Source organism: Caenorhabditis remanei, chromosome X (assembly GCF_010183535.1).
Source record: "Caenorhabditis remanei strain PX506 chromosome X, whole genome shotgun sequence".
NCBI lineage: Eukaryota > Metazoa > Nematoda > Chromadorea > Rhabditida > Rhabditidae > Caenorhabditis > Caenorhabditis remanei.
The window spans coordinates 10,825,614-10,840,476 of record NC_071333.1 but is presented as its reverse complement, the minus strand read 5'-3'; the positions used below and the strand labels follow the sequence as shown (position 1 = coordinate 10,840,476).

Genomic DNA, 14,863 nt, shown 5'->3' with positions numbered 1-14,863 from the left:
CCCAGTTTCGTAACTAACAAACCTAGAAAACATTTTTTTCAGCGCAATTCGAAACAAATAATCACAGATAATCAGTCACAGAGGGCTATCCAAGCCCTTCTTCAATGTCAGAGCGTTTGCGTGAAAGGGTGAGTTACCTATACTTATATAATTTCTGTTATGTCGTATTTCTTAATTCAGCTGGGTTTGTTATCCGAGGAGTTTGATGGAAGTCTTCGATCTTCATCTCCATCAGGTAGTCGTTCTCCACGTAGAATGAGCAGATCACCTCGACCTCATGGCTCTCAGTAAGTTTCGCGATAACTGATCCCACTAAGTTTTCAATTACTTCGAAACTGAAATCTGATACCTCTTTGACTTCTAGAATCAATTTTTCCTCTTTTCAGTGAGCCAGCAATAGGCGTGACTAGACCATTCGTACGACAATCACATCCGGAAATCGCAGCATGGCCTGCACCACCATCAGCTCACCAATTGAGTTGCCTTTCTGGGAATGTGAGAACACCAGTTGGAGGACCAGCACCGCCGTCGCCAGTGTTAAGAAGACAGCCAAGTGGACCAATCTCGCCTTCACCAATATCTCCAGTTAGCCAACATTCACGTGCAAGTTCTAGACATGACATTGACAACACTTCTCTATTCTCAGTTCTGAAATTATCACATGTTGGTAGGGAATCATCAAGGAACTCAACTAGGAATAATTCACGTATGTCATTTTGCTTCTAACTTTATTCAATATCTCATCGTTTTCTAGCTCAACCAGCCGGCCGTGAAACCGAGCTGAAACGAAAGATACAAACGTTGGAAGAGACTGTTGCGGAATATGAGAGACAAAAATACAACGTTATGGGAACATTCAGTGAATATAGGTACTGTTACCCTACATTAACAATTTACCAGATTAAATTCATTCAGAGAAAGAGTTGCTGAACGAGAGCGAAAACTAGAAGCAGAATATTCTGGAAAAATAATAGCGTTGTCAGAAGAGGTGTTAGGTGCCAAGAAGGATTTTGAAGCAAGAATGAAAAGTTTTCAAGCTCTTCAAGATAAATTTGAACGAGAAAAAGAACAAGCATTGGAGAAGTTGCGGAAGGAACATCAGAAAGAGATTCAAGTACTAGAGCAGCGATTCTCAGACACCCAACTGCTGAATCTTGAACAGAAGTGAGTTAAATCACCAAACACTCTGGGCAAGAGGGACAATTTTATTTCAGGTACATTCTGGAAATTCAGCGACTAGAAGAGGAACGAAAATCTCTGCGATCTGAAAAAGAGCGTCTCGGGGAAACCTTTGAAATGAAATTGAGAAGAGCCCAGTCCCTGTATGAAACCGAGTTAACCGCTGCCAAAATGCTTTACACAAAAGAGCTGGAAGCTTTGAGAGATCACGAAGAAGCACTGAAAGAAGAATTGTTGGCAAGGTAAGTATCTATTGTAGTCAAAGGAAAATACAATTCGTTTCATTATAGACAAGATGAATTCCATGACCGACTCCAAGAATTACAACTACAATCAAAGCGTAGTCGTGAAGATTTAAATTCCTGCAAAAATGAAGTGACTGCGTTGGAAAAGAAACTTCAGAACAAGGAGAAAGAAGTACAAGCTCTCACGAAAGAATTGGATCAAGTGAAAACTGAAACCAATGAGAACATCCGACGTCTCACTGCTGTTACTTCAGAATTCACAGAATGCAAACAGAAATTCCAGCAACAAGAGGAAGAGCTGAGGAGAAAAGCAAGTATGTTTTGATTTGGTTTTTTCATGAATTACAGTATTATTTTAAGGGTTGCTCACTGTAGTTGAGGCTGCGAAGGAGAAATTGGAATCAGTGATTTCTGATTTGCAAATCGAAGTTAGAGCGCTGAAGAATAAAGTGGAATTCTTGGAAACCGAACGTAGAAATCTTCAAAGTCAAAGTGAAAGTCAGACTCAACTTCAATCCTCTCAAGTGAATGCATTGGAAGCTGTTCTTGACAGTGTTACAAAAGAAAAAGAGAACACAAAGGAACACTACGAGAGTCTTCTTATGAAGGAACGTCAGCAGGCAGAAATCAGAGAACATGCAATGAAGAAAGAATTCAGTTGCAAGTTGAATGAGTTGGAAGAGCAATACACGAGTCTGAAAGAAGAGCTTGAAGAGTCTGCACGTCTTGACAAAGACGAACTTCGTGAATCTTCTCAAATTGAAATTCAAGCTTTGAGAACGGAGAAAAGTATTCTTGCTGCAGAAATTAGAGTGTTGACTCAAAAGATTGAAGATGAAGAGCAAGATGACATCACAGAACAGCTCGCTAAGATTGTGGAAGACACTTCGCAACTTACTCGAACACTTGAAGAGTACAGAGAGAGGATCACGGGAAAAGGTTAGTATATTAGATAACGATGTGATGTTTCACAACAAATGTTTTAGACGCTGAAATCATGACACTCCGTAAACAGCTGGAGAAGGAAATCACTCACACTGAAGATAGGAACCGATTGTTGCATGAAAACACTCAGAAAGAACTCGATGAGCACAAGGAGACTCATTCTGAAACTGTTCGTGTTCTGAATGCCGAGGTATAACAATTAGGTTACAGAGCAGAATAATATGAAGTTGTTTTTAGATCGACCAATTTAAGAGCGCATTTGAGAACGAAAAGGAATACGGAAAAGAGAAATCACTGAAGATTAAAGAATTGGAAGCACTGAACAACTCTTTATCCAAAGAACTTGAAAAGACAAAGGAGGAAGCTGCTGCCTTAGAATCTTCGGCATCTGGGAATGAGGAACTACAAACTGAGCTTGAATCCAAGAACAAGAACATTGAAGACTTGGAAGTGAAGATTGCTGAACTCAACGAGAAAATTGCTACACAAGCATCTATTACGAGTGATGAATTTGAGAAGACCATTGCTGATCTTGAAAATGAAAATAGTTCAAAAACAGAACAAATAGAAAAACTTCATTTGAGGTAATTCAAAGAAACTGCAAAGATATTATTCCAGTTATCAATAATTTTTAGAGTGACCGATATGCTAGAACAAATGGGAAATATCAAGGAAGAACTAGTGAAGAAGAATGAGGAAATCAAATCAATCAGTGCCAGAACAGCTCAACTCGTGGAGTAAGTTTTTGGGTTAGGTGCTCCCATCCTAATAGTTATGTTATAGAGCAAATTCTACACAAGTCAACGAGACAGAAACGAAACTAGCGACTGCTTCTGAAGAACACAACGAAGCATTGAAAAAGTTCCAGGAGACACTTGTTGAGAAGGAAAAAGAAGTTTCCAGCAAATCGGAAAGAATTGATGAATTAGAAACATGTTTGAAAGAACGTGAAGTAGAGTTATCAGACATGAGATCAAAACTCGACGAACTGGTTAGTAATCTCTTTTATTACTATCGATTTCATAATTTTGTTCAGACCCAACAACTTAACGAAGAAACGACAGTGGTACTTTTTGACAACTCGATTCAAGAAAAGATAAACGAAAAAGAAGTGAAAATCACTGAAATGAATGAGCAACTTGAATCGAAAGACTCTGAAATTGCAAAACTTCACGAAGAAATGTATATCCAGAATAGAAAAGCAGAAAAGAAGAATGAAGAGAAAGATCGTCTTCTCCGACAATTGAGAATGGAAAAAGAGCAGTTGGAGGCGGAAAAAGCTGAACAATCTCGCATTGAGGCTGAAGTTGGAAATGTTTTTCAAGCTGAAAACGAGTCTAAATGGAAAGAAAGAGTGGATGACTTAGAAAATGCTCTTGAGGTTTGAACACAAGTTGTAGAATCTTATAACTCAAACGCAACATTTTCAGCGCAAAAACGAATTGATCCAACAACTCCAAGAACGACTCACTGATGAATCTACTTCAGAGCCTCAAATCAAGAAGAGAATGGTATACATGATACGGTATCTTGTATACCTTACTTATCTTTGTTACAGAGTATCACATCCCATGGTGTCTTTCAAAACTTTGTAAGCCAAATGAAAGACAAAAGAGAAGAAGCCAGCGAGAAGAAGGTTCGAAAGGAAGCTGAGAAGAAAGCAGAGAAGGAGAAAGAAAAGGCTGAGAAGGCAGCTAAAGAAGCAGCCAAGGAGTAAGGAATTCCGACTGTTGAAAAATAAACCATTATTATTTTTAAGATTGGCCCGTGAAAAATCACCTGCTCGAGCCAAGTCTCCATCGATCCTCAACAGATTCCGAGACCGTAGTCCAGCAAAGTCAAATACAGATAATCTTGAAACAACACCATCTTCCTCAAGCAGGTAAGAAGTTGAATGGTATTTAAGGTTAACCTCACTGTATTGAATTCAGAAATCTTCTTTCGCCATTTGATGCTGAGAAACGTATGGAACGAAGTTCTCCTTCTCGACCACTTTTCAGCAAGACTAAGAAAGATGGATCTTCTGAGAAACGACCTGCATGGAAATTCTAATTACACACTTCTTCTCATATGTTCTCAGTTTATTGACCTATCTCCCCGAAACTCAATTACCTGTATATTTCATGCGCCCTACGAACAGATCATGGCATAATATCTTCACTTTTACTGATGCTATGACGTTAGTCAGTGCTTGCAATGAATGATTTATTGAAGTTTTGTAATCGAATCATAACGTAAAAATTCCACAGGAGAAAAGAAAAAACAATTGACAAATATGTGTGAGGCAAGAAAACCGAATTGCTTGTAGTTAGTGGTCATGATTTGGAAATGTGGAGTAATGAGTAGAAGAGAAATGCTTAATTTTGAACCCTGATCAGCATTGTATGAGAATAGACAAAATTGTGATTTATCAAATCTTAAAATGAATACGCAGCAATGTCGATTCTCATTTTGAATATTTCAGTTGGATTGTTTAGTAGTCATCACGGATAACATGGTAGATGCGGATGCGTAAGATAAGACAACATGAGAGACATATTCCAAGCATCTGTAATTAGATTGTGAACTACTGTAGCAACGAACTATTAAATTTACCATAGTCAATGCTGATCCAAAGCCAAATCCGACAAAAATCCAGATTTGTTCGTTGAACCACGACATGAGCCTATCACTGCACCCCTGAAATTTATATGTTTCCTACTGTGTATTCTTATTTACGATTAGCACAAAAACATCACAACACACGGTTAGATTCACACTCACTTCAGTGTTTACTGATGATTCGTATGGTGTTGAAAGGTAACGGTATGTAATACACATTGGGTCGATGGGAGCCGGGGCCCATGCTCTTCCAACTTGGGATTGTTTGCAGCAGCTAGGCGGGACAAATGATCGTGTTCCTCTCAGAGTGTTTGTGATGTACCAGAATGAGTCCTTGTAATCCAAAGGGCCTTCACCTCCACAACATTGATGCTAAAGATATCTTTTCACTCAATTAATTTTTTCACACCAGTCAAAATCTTCCGAAAATCTTGATCGATGAGTTGATTGACTTCTTTTCGTTTTCTCCATCCATTGTCACACCTTTACACACTCTAACACTCAATACTTCAATTCACTCACTCATTAGTTTCGGAACTTTGAACGTTAGCTATTACATCAAAAAGAAGTCAATGGGGGCACGCAGCATATGAGAATGACACGAACTTTGCACTCAACTCATTTCAAACAGATGTCTTACCACTGAGTGTCTCCATTGTCTATTGGCACCAAATTGCTGGCAACGAGCATAACTTTTGGCGAGAGGGTTTAACGCCGACGCCCCCGTTATTTGTGTACAACATGTTACCGGAAACAAAGGGGATTCCATTTCTTCGGAATCCATGGTTCCTGATTGAGACCAACGACTACCGATGTAATCAGATGGACCGAGGGACCCACAGCATTGCTCCTAGAAGCAGAGTTTTATAGAAAATTCTATGAAGCGGGGATCTTACATAAAACTGAAGCTTGTCAATGAAATCAGTGACTCTTTTGTTGTCCGGTTCATCCGTCATCACTCCATATTTAGATTTCACTATTTCTCGCACATTTTCTTTTACAGTGTAGACCTTAATTGCTTTGTTACTAAACAATCAATGAAACGTGTGACAATGGACGGAGGAGATAACGCGACTTTTTTCAAAACGGAAAAATAAAAACTCACATAAAACTGGATGGTATCCATCAATGGCATCACCCAACGATCACGAGAATAACGGTTGTTTGTCAAGTTTTTGAGGTAAACTTCCATGTAGTTGTTAGAAAACTGCAAACGAAACATAAAGAGACACACGGTTATAAAAAACAGGGTTTTTTTCAGATAGTTATTAATTTTAAAGAAACACGTTGGACACGCAAAATACAGAGAGTTGCTTTCAAAGTGTCTTCAATTCTAAGAATTCCTCGAAATTTGAGTTAGAACTTTCCCGATTACACATAACTCTACACGAAAAAAAACAGATGTCACACAACGCATAATGTATTACCTTGTCTTTGTAGAACAGCGACAAGGTACCCATCGCAACATCAGCCAGAAAAGTGCAAATCAGAAACATGACGAACTGAAAACTAGTTCAATTAGACTGAAAACCTACGGGATTCTCACCGCCAGCAACAAGAATCTGCTTCTATTCACAGCCCCACACAATCCAAGAAATCCAACCAGTAGTTGAGCACACCCACAGACCAGTGAAACGTATGCCGACGCTTTCTGAAACAACATTTCTATTAAGAGCCAGAAGCATTTTTTATCAGCGTAATTTTATCACAAAACCAACTTACCAGTAGAGGGTCATTTTCTGAGAAGTGTACAAGATCCAAGATGTAGTTTCTTTTTGGGTCCAGAAGCATCCATAGACCAAGGAAGACATGTCCGAGAGCAGATAACTAAAATTGAAAAGTAGTTATACAACTATTTCTAAAATACTTCCAGCTTACCCAGTAATATATCGAGAAGATAGAAACTGCCACTCGGAGGCAGCCTCCACCGTCTCGCTCTGTTGCCATACGTGATCTGACACTATCTGAAAATTGAATGAAAAAGAAGGATTAAGTGCATAAGTGAGAAAAATTCGAATTTCCCCATCAGAAAAATAATTGAAAACAATGAATCACGAGGTGATAATCTACAACGCCGAATAAAAATTGCAACTAGCAAGCAGCCTTATCGACAATGTCCTTGTTTTTTGGGAGTACAGATTTAAACAGAGAGAAAGAGGGAGAGAGGTATCAATGAGGTGCCAAAGAAAGAGAGAGCGAATTGGCGTCACGCATATTACGCCATGACTTGTCTACAAGGACAACTATCTGCACCAACAAAATCAATCGATTCTCAATGCAAATAACTCTCTGAATTTGACAGAAACATATTTGACGGATAAATCAAGCGACGAAGAAACTTTAAACTGTGCGGAAACGACACGGCGGCAATAAAGAGTCCAATAGCCGTTTGAAACTCTGCGGGCACCGCGTTGCCAACTGATAAATTGAAATCACAGCTGACCATTCAATGTGCCACACACACTTGCATACACGCAAACGAGTAGAAAGGGAGAAAAGGGAGAGCATCTCTACCTGGCAAACAATTTCTTGACCTCTCACTATGCATCATCTCTCTTCTTTCTTGTGTGAACAAACAAAGTTGAACGGAAGAGAAATACATTGGCACAGGCAGATGTGAAGATGTTAAAAGAACAGTTGGCCTGATTTTGAAGAATGAATGAAACATAATTTTTGGGGTATAATTGAAATTGAAGAAGGTCGAATGTGTAACAGTTCTTGATATGATTTACTTTATGTCATCAAACTATGAACAGCATTCTGAAATTTGTAACAGTGTTGCAGCTTCGAGTTGTTGGATAAATATGAAAGAAATTTCATCTTTTAAGTTCCCAATCGATCAACCCGTTTAGACAAGTGGAGATTAATTTTTGTAGTTGTTGTAGCCAGGGTTAGGAAATTCCGGGCTACCCCAGTCCGGGCCGGGCTGACGAAAAATCTTGCCAGCCTGGTCCGGCCCGGTTGGCCCGGATTCAAAAAATTTGCACATTTTTTTCCCAAATTTTTTCGAAATCTTCGAAATTTTTATTGAATAATAGCCAAAACTCTCTAAAATTCTCGTACATTTCAATTTTTTTTCGATATTCCAAAACTTAGTCGAAAATTCGACTTTTTTTGCAAAAAAATTCAAATTCATTCCGAACCCAACAAACTCGCTCCAATCGACCCAACACCTCTTGCCCTTTCTCTGCGCCGCGACCACACACACTTTTTTAGGCCCGAGTGTTCGTTATTTTCAACACTGACGACGGTCGTTACGACGACCGACTCCTCACAGATTTCTTTTGCACGTCACGTTGAGAGTGAAGTTGAGGAGGCCAGATGTGTGCACTATCCTTTTTCCGTTTTATCTGCGCCTGGCGCGAGCTGAGAGTCTAGATTAAATTATCAATTTTATTTGGTTTTTGGGACTTATGAAGTTTTTTTCTCGCAGTTTCAGTCCCGCCGTGCTTGTTGTCCTCCTTCCGTCGCCTCAACAGCTCCTGTAGGACACGACGCTTTCTGTAACTACTGTAATTACCCTTTTTCTATCTTTCATTCCTTATCGAGGAGATTTCAGAGATAAGGTCATAATAAATGGTTCTTTAAAACATTGTGACGCAGTGTTTGTAAACTCCGGGGACTCGGAAATTGATTTCTGGCAAATAGTTTTCCTACCTCATCTGATTATAAAACACTTCTATACTTTCTCGACTGTGATTTGTCGGATAAACTGATTTTTTTTTCTTGCTTCATGTGTTATACATCTGTCTATTTATAGATTTCTCGAATCTCATTTACTGTTCTTCAAAACGTCATGCTATGTTTCTGTATATGTTGCTACCAAGGTTACATCGACAGAAATCTAGGCAGAAACAGCCACTTCAGACATTCGCTTTTCCATATCCCATGTTACGACTTACAACAAAATTTGGTTGCTAACACACGATGAACGCTTTAGATGCTGGGCGCGTGGACATAGGCTAGACCGTTCAGTACAGCTGCGGCTGCGAGATAGTCGCGTGATGCTCTCTTCAAGATTGAAAAAAGAATCGCACAGTTTCTATTCGTTTGTCCCTTTCTCAACATTCCTCTTATCGCACGTTCTCGAGGAAACTGATGCGGCAATCCATAATTTAGTGATTTGACTTCATAACTTGAACTCGTATTCATTTGCTCTCTAATTTTTCTAGTTTTTCAGAGTAATTTCTAAGAGTTTGGTTGAAATGGATTTGGAGGTCGATGTGGCCGACGTGCCGACAAATTGGTGTCATATGCCTCCGGAAATCAAACTGATGTGTATCAAAACCATGTCGTTGATGTTTCGGTAACCAACACACTTATTTGAGAGTATTTGAGAATATATTCAATTTTTTTCAGTTTCGCGATTTGGTGTACCTCAACAGTCGAAAGAGAATTTATCAATAGTGAAAAACGTGATCTTAAGGAAGTGGCTATAATCAATGGAAGTTTGCAAGTATATGATGAAGACAGAGAATTAAAAATCAAAACAAAATTTGATGAAGTGGAAGATATTGAGAAGAACAGGTTACTTCTGAAGTATATTTTGACATCCTGTAACATCGAGACTTTCTACCTTGAAAAATCCTTCTTGGATCTTCCTCAATTTCTAGACAAACTGGTGGCAAACGAGTCGGTTCAAATAACTTACCTTATGTCTGAACGTGCACCGTTGTTTGACAACGGCTGGTTACGATTCATACTAAAGAAAAGCTGGAAATCTGTGTCCGAGATAGATTTGCACTGGGCTACTCATGTGGTCGCACAGGACGTTGATGCAATGTTCAAAATTGCTTCGATCAATCACGCTGGGTCTGTGAAGCTACATCGCACTGGTAATAAGTATGCACACATGTACATTAAGGTATTTTTTTGTATTCTTTCAGAAGGTTCAAAAACCATACTTGCAACGGGCCGGGCCGATTTAAGAATTTTCACCGGCCTGGCCCGGGTCACAGTACAAAAATTTGAAAAATTGAATTTTTTGAATTTTTTTTTTGATTTTTTCGCAAAAAAGTCGAATTTTCGACTATGTTTTTACATATCGATAAAACTGAAGTGTACATAAGATTTTTGACTATTTTTGATGAAAATTTCAAAAAATTTCGAAAAATTTTGTGAAAAAATTGTGCTCATTTTTTGACTCCGGGCCGGCAACTTTCTCTACCGACCCGGCGCGGGCCGACGGGCCGAGCCGGGCCGATATTTTGCAAGTATGTCAAAAACTCTTTTCGAAATTTCAGAAATTGATTGAACATGATGCGAAAATCAACACTATGTATCACACGGAGTTCCCCTATGACTATGAGCGTCAAAGAAATGCAGCCCTGAAAAAAGTGAATGTGCTGAGGAATCGCTTTAAAGATAGAGAAATGTACATTCAGCATCTGAACTCGGCGATAATTGTCTCAATTTTCAGATCGTTCATCAACAACAACATGCTTTTGAGAACCAACAACCCGGAAAAAGAAATCGTGCTTCGTGTTCAAGATCTCAATATTGGGTTCTTCGAAGTTTCAGCGACTGTAGTCCCAGCCAACCTCCCAGCGGAACAGTATCTTGAATATTTGAACCTTGTAGAAGTCGACTATTAATCATGTTAATCATGCATTGATCATGTTTTTGTTTATTTTCATTGTGAATGCAAATGTTTAGAATTCCACCCTAATAAACTATATTTTATAACTCCAAGCTCTTTTTTTCGTTTTTTATAATAAACTGTTTACACAGAGGAAATCCTTGGTATGAATGTGGTTGAATTTACCTAAAGTTTCATAAAATGAAGGTGCATTATCAAATTGAAGGAAACATCTGCCAAATATTCCAAGCATATGTTTCTAAATCGAGAACAGTTCTCACAAAAAATGAACTCGTTACTTCTTTGAAACCGTTATTTTAAATTTTGTGGAACTCTCGTCTTCTGGTACATTGTTTCTTCTTGGTTATTTACTATTACACTCGAGTAGTTTTTTCTGATATGTAACAATATGAAAAATTCCTTCAGATTTACAGTTAAAACTATACCCTAAAATTTGAAAATTTATATTTACGTATCAAGCGGCGCTCCAAACTTTTTTATTGAAAAGATAACACACCGCCTGTCGTCGAAATATTTCTCAAAAGTTTGGTTTATAAGGTTCTTTTTCTGATTTTTTCCATACGGATCGTCCTGGGTTTGTTCATTAAGATCAATCATACACAAAGTGTATTTGTACGTTAAAAACTACGAATTTAGTTATTCTGCTCCTAAATATTTAGTTGAATCGAACTTTTTTATTGTTGTTTAAGATACACTTTTTATGCTTTAAATGTAGTGCCACAACAAGATCTGAAAGAAATATCATTTTTTCTCTGCCAATTATGCCAAAAAACATTTTGTCTGGATTAAAAAAAAACTATTTTTTCATGAAGACTTCCTGCTGTAGATCAAAATGTTGCCGTTCAATATTGAACGTTCGGAAAACAATTTTATTCGAATTAGTGAAATTTGCGCGGTTACTCCAGCTGTTTTCGATTATATTTCAGCGATATTTCCTATGAATTTTCCCACTGCATTTGATATGACTTTTCTGAAGAAGTCGTCAGCTGAGCCAAGACAAATATCTATACTCCTCCGGATTTATATCCTTTTGGCGTATATTTAAAAAGATAAGAAAGATTATGTCTCAGTTCCCCGTCATTTTGAATCCGATAAATTTCTTCTATCACTTTCTATAGTCGAACTAATACTCTTATTCTAGTCACACAAACATTCTCGATCGAATCTTTTGTTTTATTTATTATTGTTCTAACATCGGTCTTTGTTCTTCGGTTTTCTATAGTCCCGCACTTTTATTGTACAACGAGTACTCGGGCAACTGATGATAATTTTTCCACTCATTTCAACGCTGACAATCATATGACTGTTGGAAATTTGAGACATGTGCTCTTTGCTATCAGCTGACTACAATTTTTGAAGAACCTCATTCACAACCAATTCATCATTTCCTGTCAATACTATAGAGGTTGAGTAAATGCTACGCATCTCTTTTCCCAGATGACGATAATGTGTGTCATTGCTTTCTTTATATTCTTCCTCTGTACATACACGACATTCGGTCATCCTTCTTACGCAAAGTGTCCTTGTCCCCGTCTCCTCTGCGCACATTTTTTCTCCTCCTCTGCCGCGCACACGAGGAGGACACACAAGGCCCACCCTAACCAAAAATCGATCCTTGTGGCAATGACAGAGAGTGGGGAGGATTATGCAAACGCGCTCGACGGGACACTCCGCGAATTTGAAAAAAGGGCCTTGATGGGTGTTTGTGCAAAACACCTGCTTCCGTTCTCTTCATTTCTCTTTCTATTTTTCTGCCCTGGCGTTCATTTTTTCTGTTTATTGATACTGCCATCGCTGGTTGACTTTCCTTATTTAAACTCATTTTTCCTCTTATTACAGGCCATGAATGCCGGCAAAGAATTCAAATTTTATGCTAATAAAATGGATGGAACGGAACGTAGTTTGCCGAGGGAACAAGATGATTATGATGATTATCTTACCATCAAAATGAACACATATACACCGTTCGATATGAAAAAGAAGTATGCTAATGAGCCGCAGGAGAAAATCAACATTCTTCAAGAGATTTACGATACAGAGAGAACTTATGTCAAGGCGCTGACTGTTGTTGATGAGGTAACTATTTTTTCATAATGATTTGAGTTTTTTAAAATTAATTTTTAGATATTCATTCAACAACTCAACTTGTGGTGTCCCAAATCAAGGAAATGCTTCCGTTCCCTGTTCGGTGAGATATCAGCCATCTGCAAGACCCACCAAATACTCTTGGAATCGCTTCGCACCAAACCAATTGCCGATGTGTTTACCAAATTCGTACCTTTTCTCAAATTGTACACGAGCTACGCGACTCATTACCCAAATGCTTTGAAGATTCATGCCGTAAGTCTACCAACTGTCTTTTTCTAAGGTAAATCCTGGTGTTTCAGAAACTCATGTCCCGTAGCGACTTCCGCAAAGCTCTGGCAAAGATTGAAGAAGATCCGAGAGTTGAAGGAAAGAAGTTACAAGCGTATCTCATCATGCCAATCCAAAGAATTCCGCGCTACATTATGCTCATATCGAATTTGATGAAGTTTAGCACGGAACAACAAGATATAACGAATTTGTACAGTGAGTTCATCTCTGATTTTTTTGTTCATAGAGATCATTATGTTATTTTCAGAGGCGTTGAGTGGAATGCAAGGACTCACCGATCAGATGCAGTCCTGTATGATTGCATACGAGAATGGACAGAGGTTGCTGGAAATCCAACTGAGCTTCGGGCTGGATGGACATGTTCTGGAGCCTGGAAGAGTTTTACTGAAGGAAGGAATGTTGTACAAGGTAGGTAAAACTGGTGTCGGGCGTACTGACCTCAGCTTCATCTGGACGGAGAATTTAACATCTGTCGGCTTTCAGAGGGAACTCAACGGAACCGCCAACTATCAAGAAACCGTCGTTTTCCTCTTCAACGATATTCTTCTATATGGGATCAAAAAGATCAGTGTAATGCCACTTTGCAAGTACGAGCCATCTGCAATTCTATCGCTCCGTCATTGCATTGTCCAACTAGACGACATCGGCGGAAGTATTTTCGTAAGTTGCATCTTTCTACAACTTTAATTTCAATGTCTGGTTTTACAGATCCGTTGCGGTGACGTCGGTGTGGATTTTACCGCCTACTCATTGGGTGGTGTAACGGAATGGTACAATGAAATTTGTGATGCCATTGACAATGCAAAGAAGCTTCGTGATACTCTGCGCAAGGAGAGTTTCAAGCAAAAATCGTTGGTCTTTGACCGAGGATTCTGGCAGAAAAACCGCGACCGCATCCGCAACATTATCTCCAATGACGTGACACCACACGTGAATCGTGTGCTTTCGAGGAAGAAGCCTCTACCGAAGCTAGAGGAGAACGATTTCCTTCGTGGGCAGTGGACGACATCGACAACTGCATCTAATCGAAAACGCCGTGAGTTTTAAACTTTCATGAATTTAAGATTTGAACCTTATTTCAGAAGTGGCAACTACTGAAAGAGATGTAGCTGGTATGGGATACACATCTTCTCCAACCAAGAAACAACGCCGTGAGTTGTAACTGACAAGACTCCTTGCAGTTAGTCTATCGTTTTTCAGAAGTCTTCTCTCTCCAAGATGAGGAAGCCGGAAAGGTAGAGCAGGGGAAGCGTTATTTGGAGAATCTCGCTCTTGCTGATGTCACATTGACTCAACCTGCAACTGATGTTGCTACCATGCTAACACCGCAAAGAAGTCCAATTTCTAATGAAAACGACGAAAGTGACTTCGTTTGGACTGACGACGAGGAGTACATACCTCCAGAGAAGAAAATCCCGATTCGACGTGTTGCAAGTCACGATGAAGAGGACCGTCGTCGTCGTAGTCCAGGAGGAGTCCGTCGTTTTGTCGCATCCGAACCAAAGCGTCGTCATCTGGCGGTTGATGATATCCGCAGATTGAGCTATCAGCAGGTATGAATTTAGCCATGTTTTATTAAAACAACTTTTTATTTCAGCGTACTCTAGAGCCTTTCAACATGATAACCGATGATGACGACGAGGACGACATCATCGACATGAAGGTGAAAGGAGAACGTCCACGCCCTTGGTGGGAGACGGAGTCTGCGCCACCAGCTATCAAGAATCAGAAGTCATCTATTATCGACACTGTCAAAAACAACTGCAACATCATGTAAACTGATAGTTACCCAACCATATGCATTGTGCCATAGTTTTGAGTCTCACTCATGTTCCCAATTTAAAATTTTTAAATTTTTATGTTCACTATCATGTCATTTGATCTCTGCAATGTGTCTCTATACTACCGAATGTCAACC

General features: G+C 39.1%; 4 protein-coding genes across 4 annotated transcripts; 3 read left to right on the top strand and 1 right to left on the bottom strand.

Moving 5' to 3' along the window:
* Positions 1 to 104: 104 nt before the first annotated feature.
* On the top strand, positions 105 to 4,421 carry GCK72_024149 (uncharacterized protein; the record flags this gene model as incomplete). The annotated part of the gene is made up of 17 exons (XM_053735743.1): positions 105 to 128; positions 181 to 287; positions 387 to 706; positions 755 to 869; positions 916 to 1,164; positions 1,215 to 1,421; positions 1,470 to 1,738; positions 1,785 to 2,363; positions 2,411 to 2,559; positions 2,607 to 2,953; positions 3,005 to 3,106; positions 3,153 to 3,360; positions 3,406 to 3,750; positions 3,800 to 3,880; positions 3,928 to 4,082; positions 4,129 to 4,251; positions 4,301 to 4,421. The coding sequence occupies 17 exons, from the start codon at positions 105 to 107 to the stop codon at positions 4,419 to 4,421; spliced, it is 3,501 nt and encodes a 1,166-aa protein (XP_053579309.1).
* Positions 4,422 to 4,842: 421 nt separating this feature from the next.
* GCK72_024148 (uncharacterized protein) lies at positions 4,843 to 6,917 on the bottom strand (the record flags this gene model as incomplete). Its single annotated transcript, XM_003117908.2, has 10 exons — positions 4,843 to 4,917; positions 4,965 to 5,048; positions 5,133 to 5,342; positions 5,611 to 5,820; positions 5,867 to 5,980; positions 6,076 to 6,177; positions 6,398 to 6,472; positions 6,517 to 6,621; positions 6,693 to 6,797; positions 6,849 to 6,917. 10 exons carry the CDS (start codon positions 6,915 to 6,917, stop codon positions 4,843 to 4,845), a joined length of 1,149 nt encoding a protein of 382 aa, XP_003117956.2.
* Positions 6,918 to 9,175: 2,258 nt separating this feature from the next.
* On the top strand, positions 9,176 to 10,564 carry GCK72_024147 (uncharacterized protein; the record flags this gene model as incomplete). The annotated part of the gene is made up of 3 exons (XM_003118017.2): positions 9,176 to 9,276; positions 9,330 to 9,834; positions 10,214 to 10,564. 3 exons carry the CDS (start codon positions 9,176 to 9,178, stop codon positions 10,562 to 10,564), a joined length of 957 nt encoding a protein of 318 aa, XP_003118065.2.
* Positions 10,565 to 12,411: 1,847 nt separating this feature from the next.
* On the top strand, positions 12,412 to 14,722 carry GCK72_024146 (uncharacterized protein; the record flags this gene model as incomplete). Its single annotated transcript, XM_003118120.2, has 9 exons — positions 12,412 to 12,645; positions 12,694 to 12,909; positions 12,957 to 13,140; positions 13,193 to 13,353; positions 13,429 to 13,605; positions 13,654 to 13,981; positions 14,028 to 14,096; positions 14,146 to 14,498; positions 14,543 to 14,722. The coding sequence occupies 9 exons, from the start codon at positions 12,412 to 12,414 to the stop codon at positions 14,720 to 14,722; spliced, it is 1,902 nt and encodes a 633-aa protein (XP_003118168.2).
* Between the last annotated feature and the right edge of the window lie 141 nt (positions 14,723 to 14,863).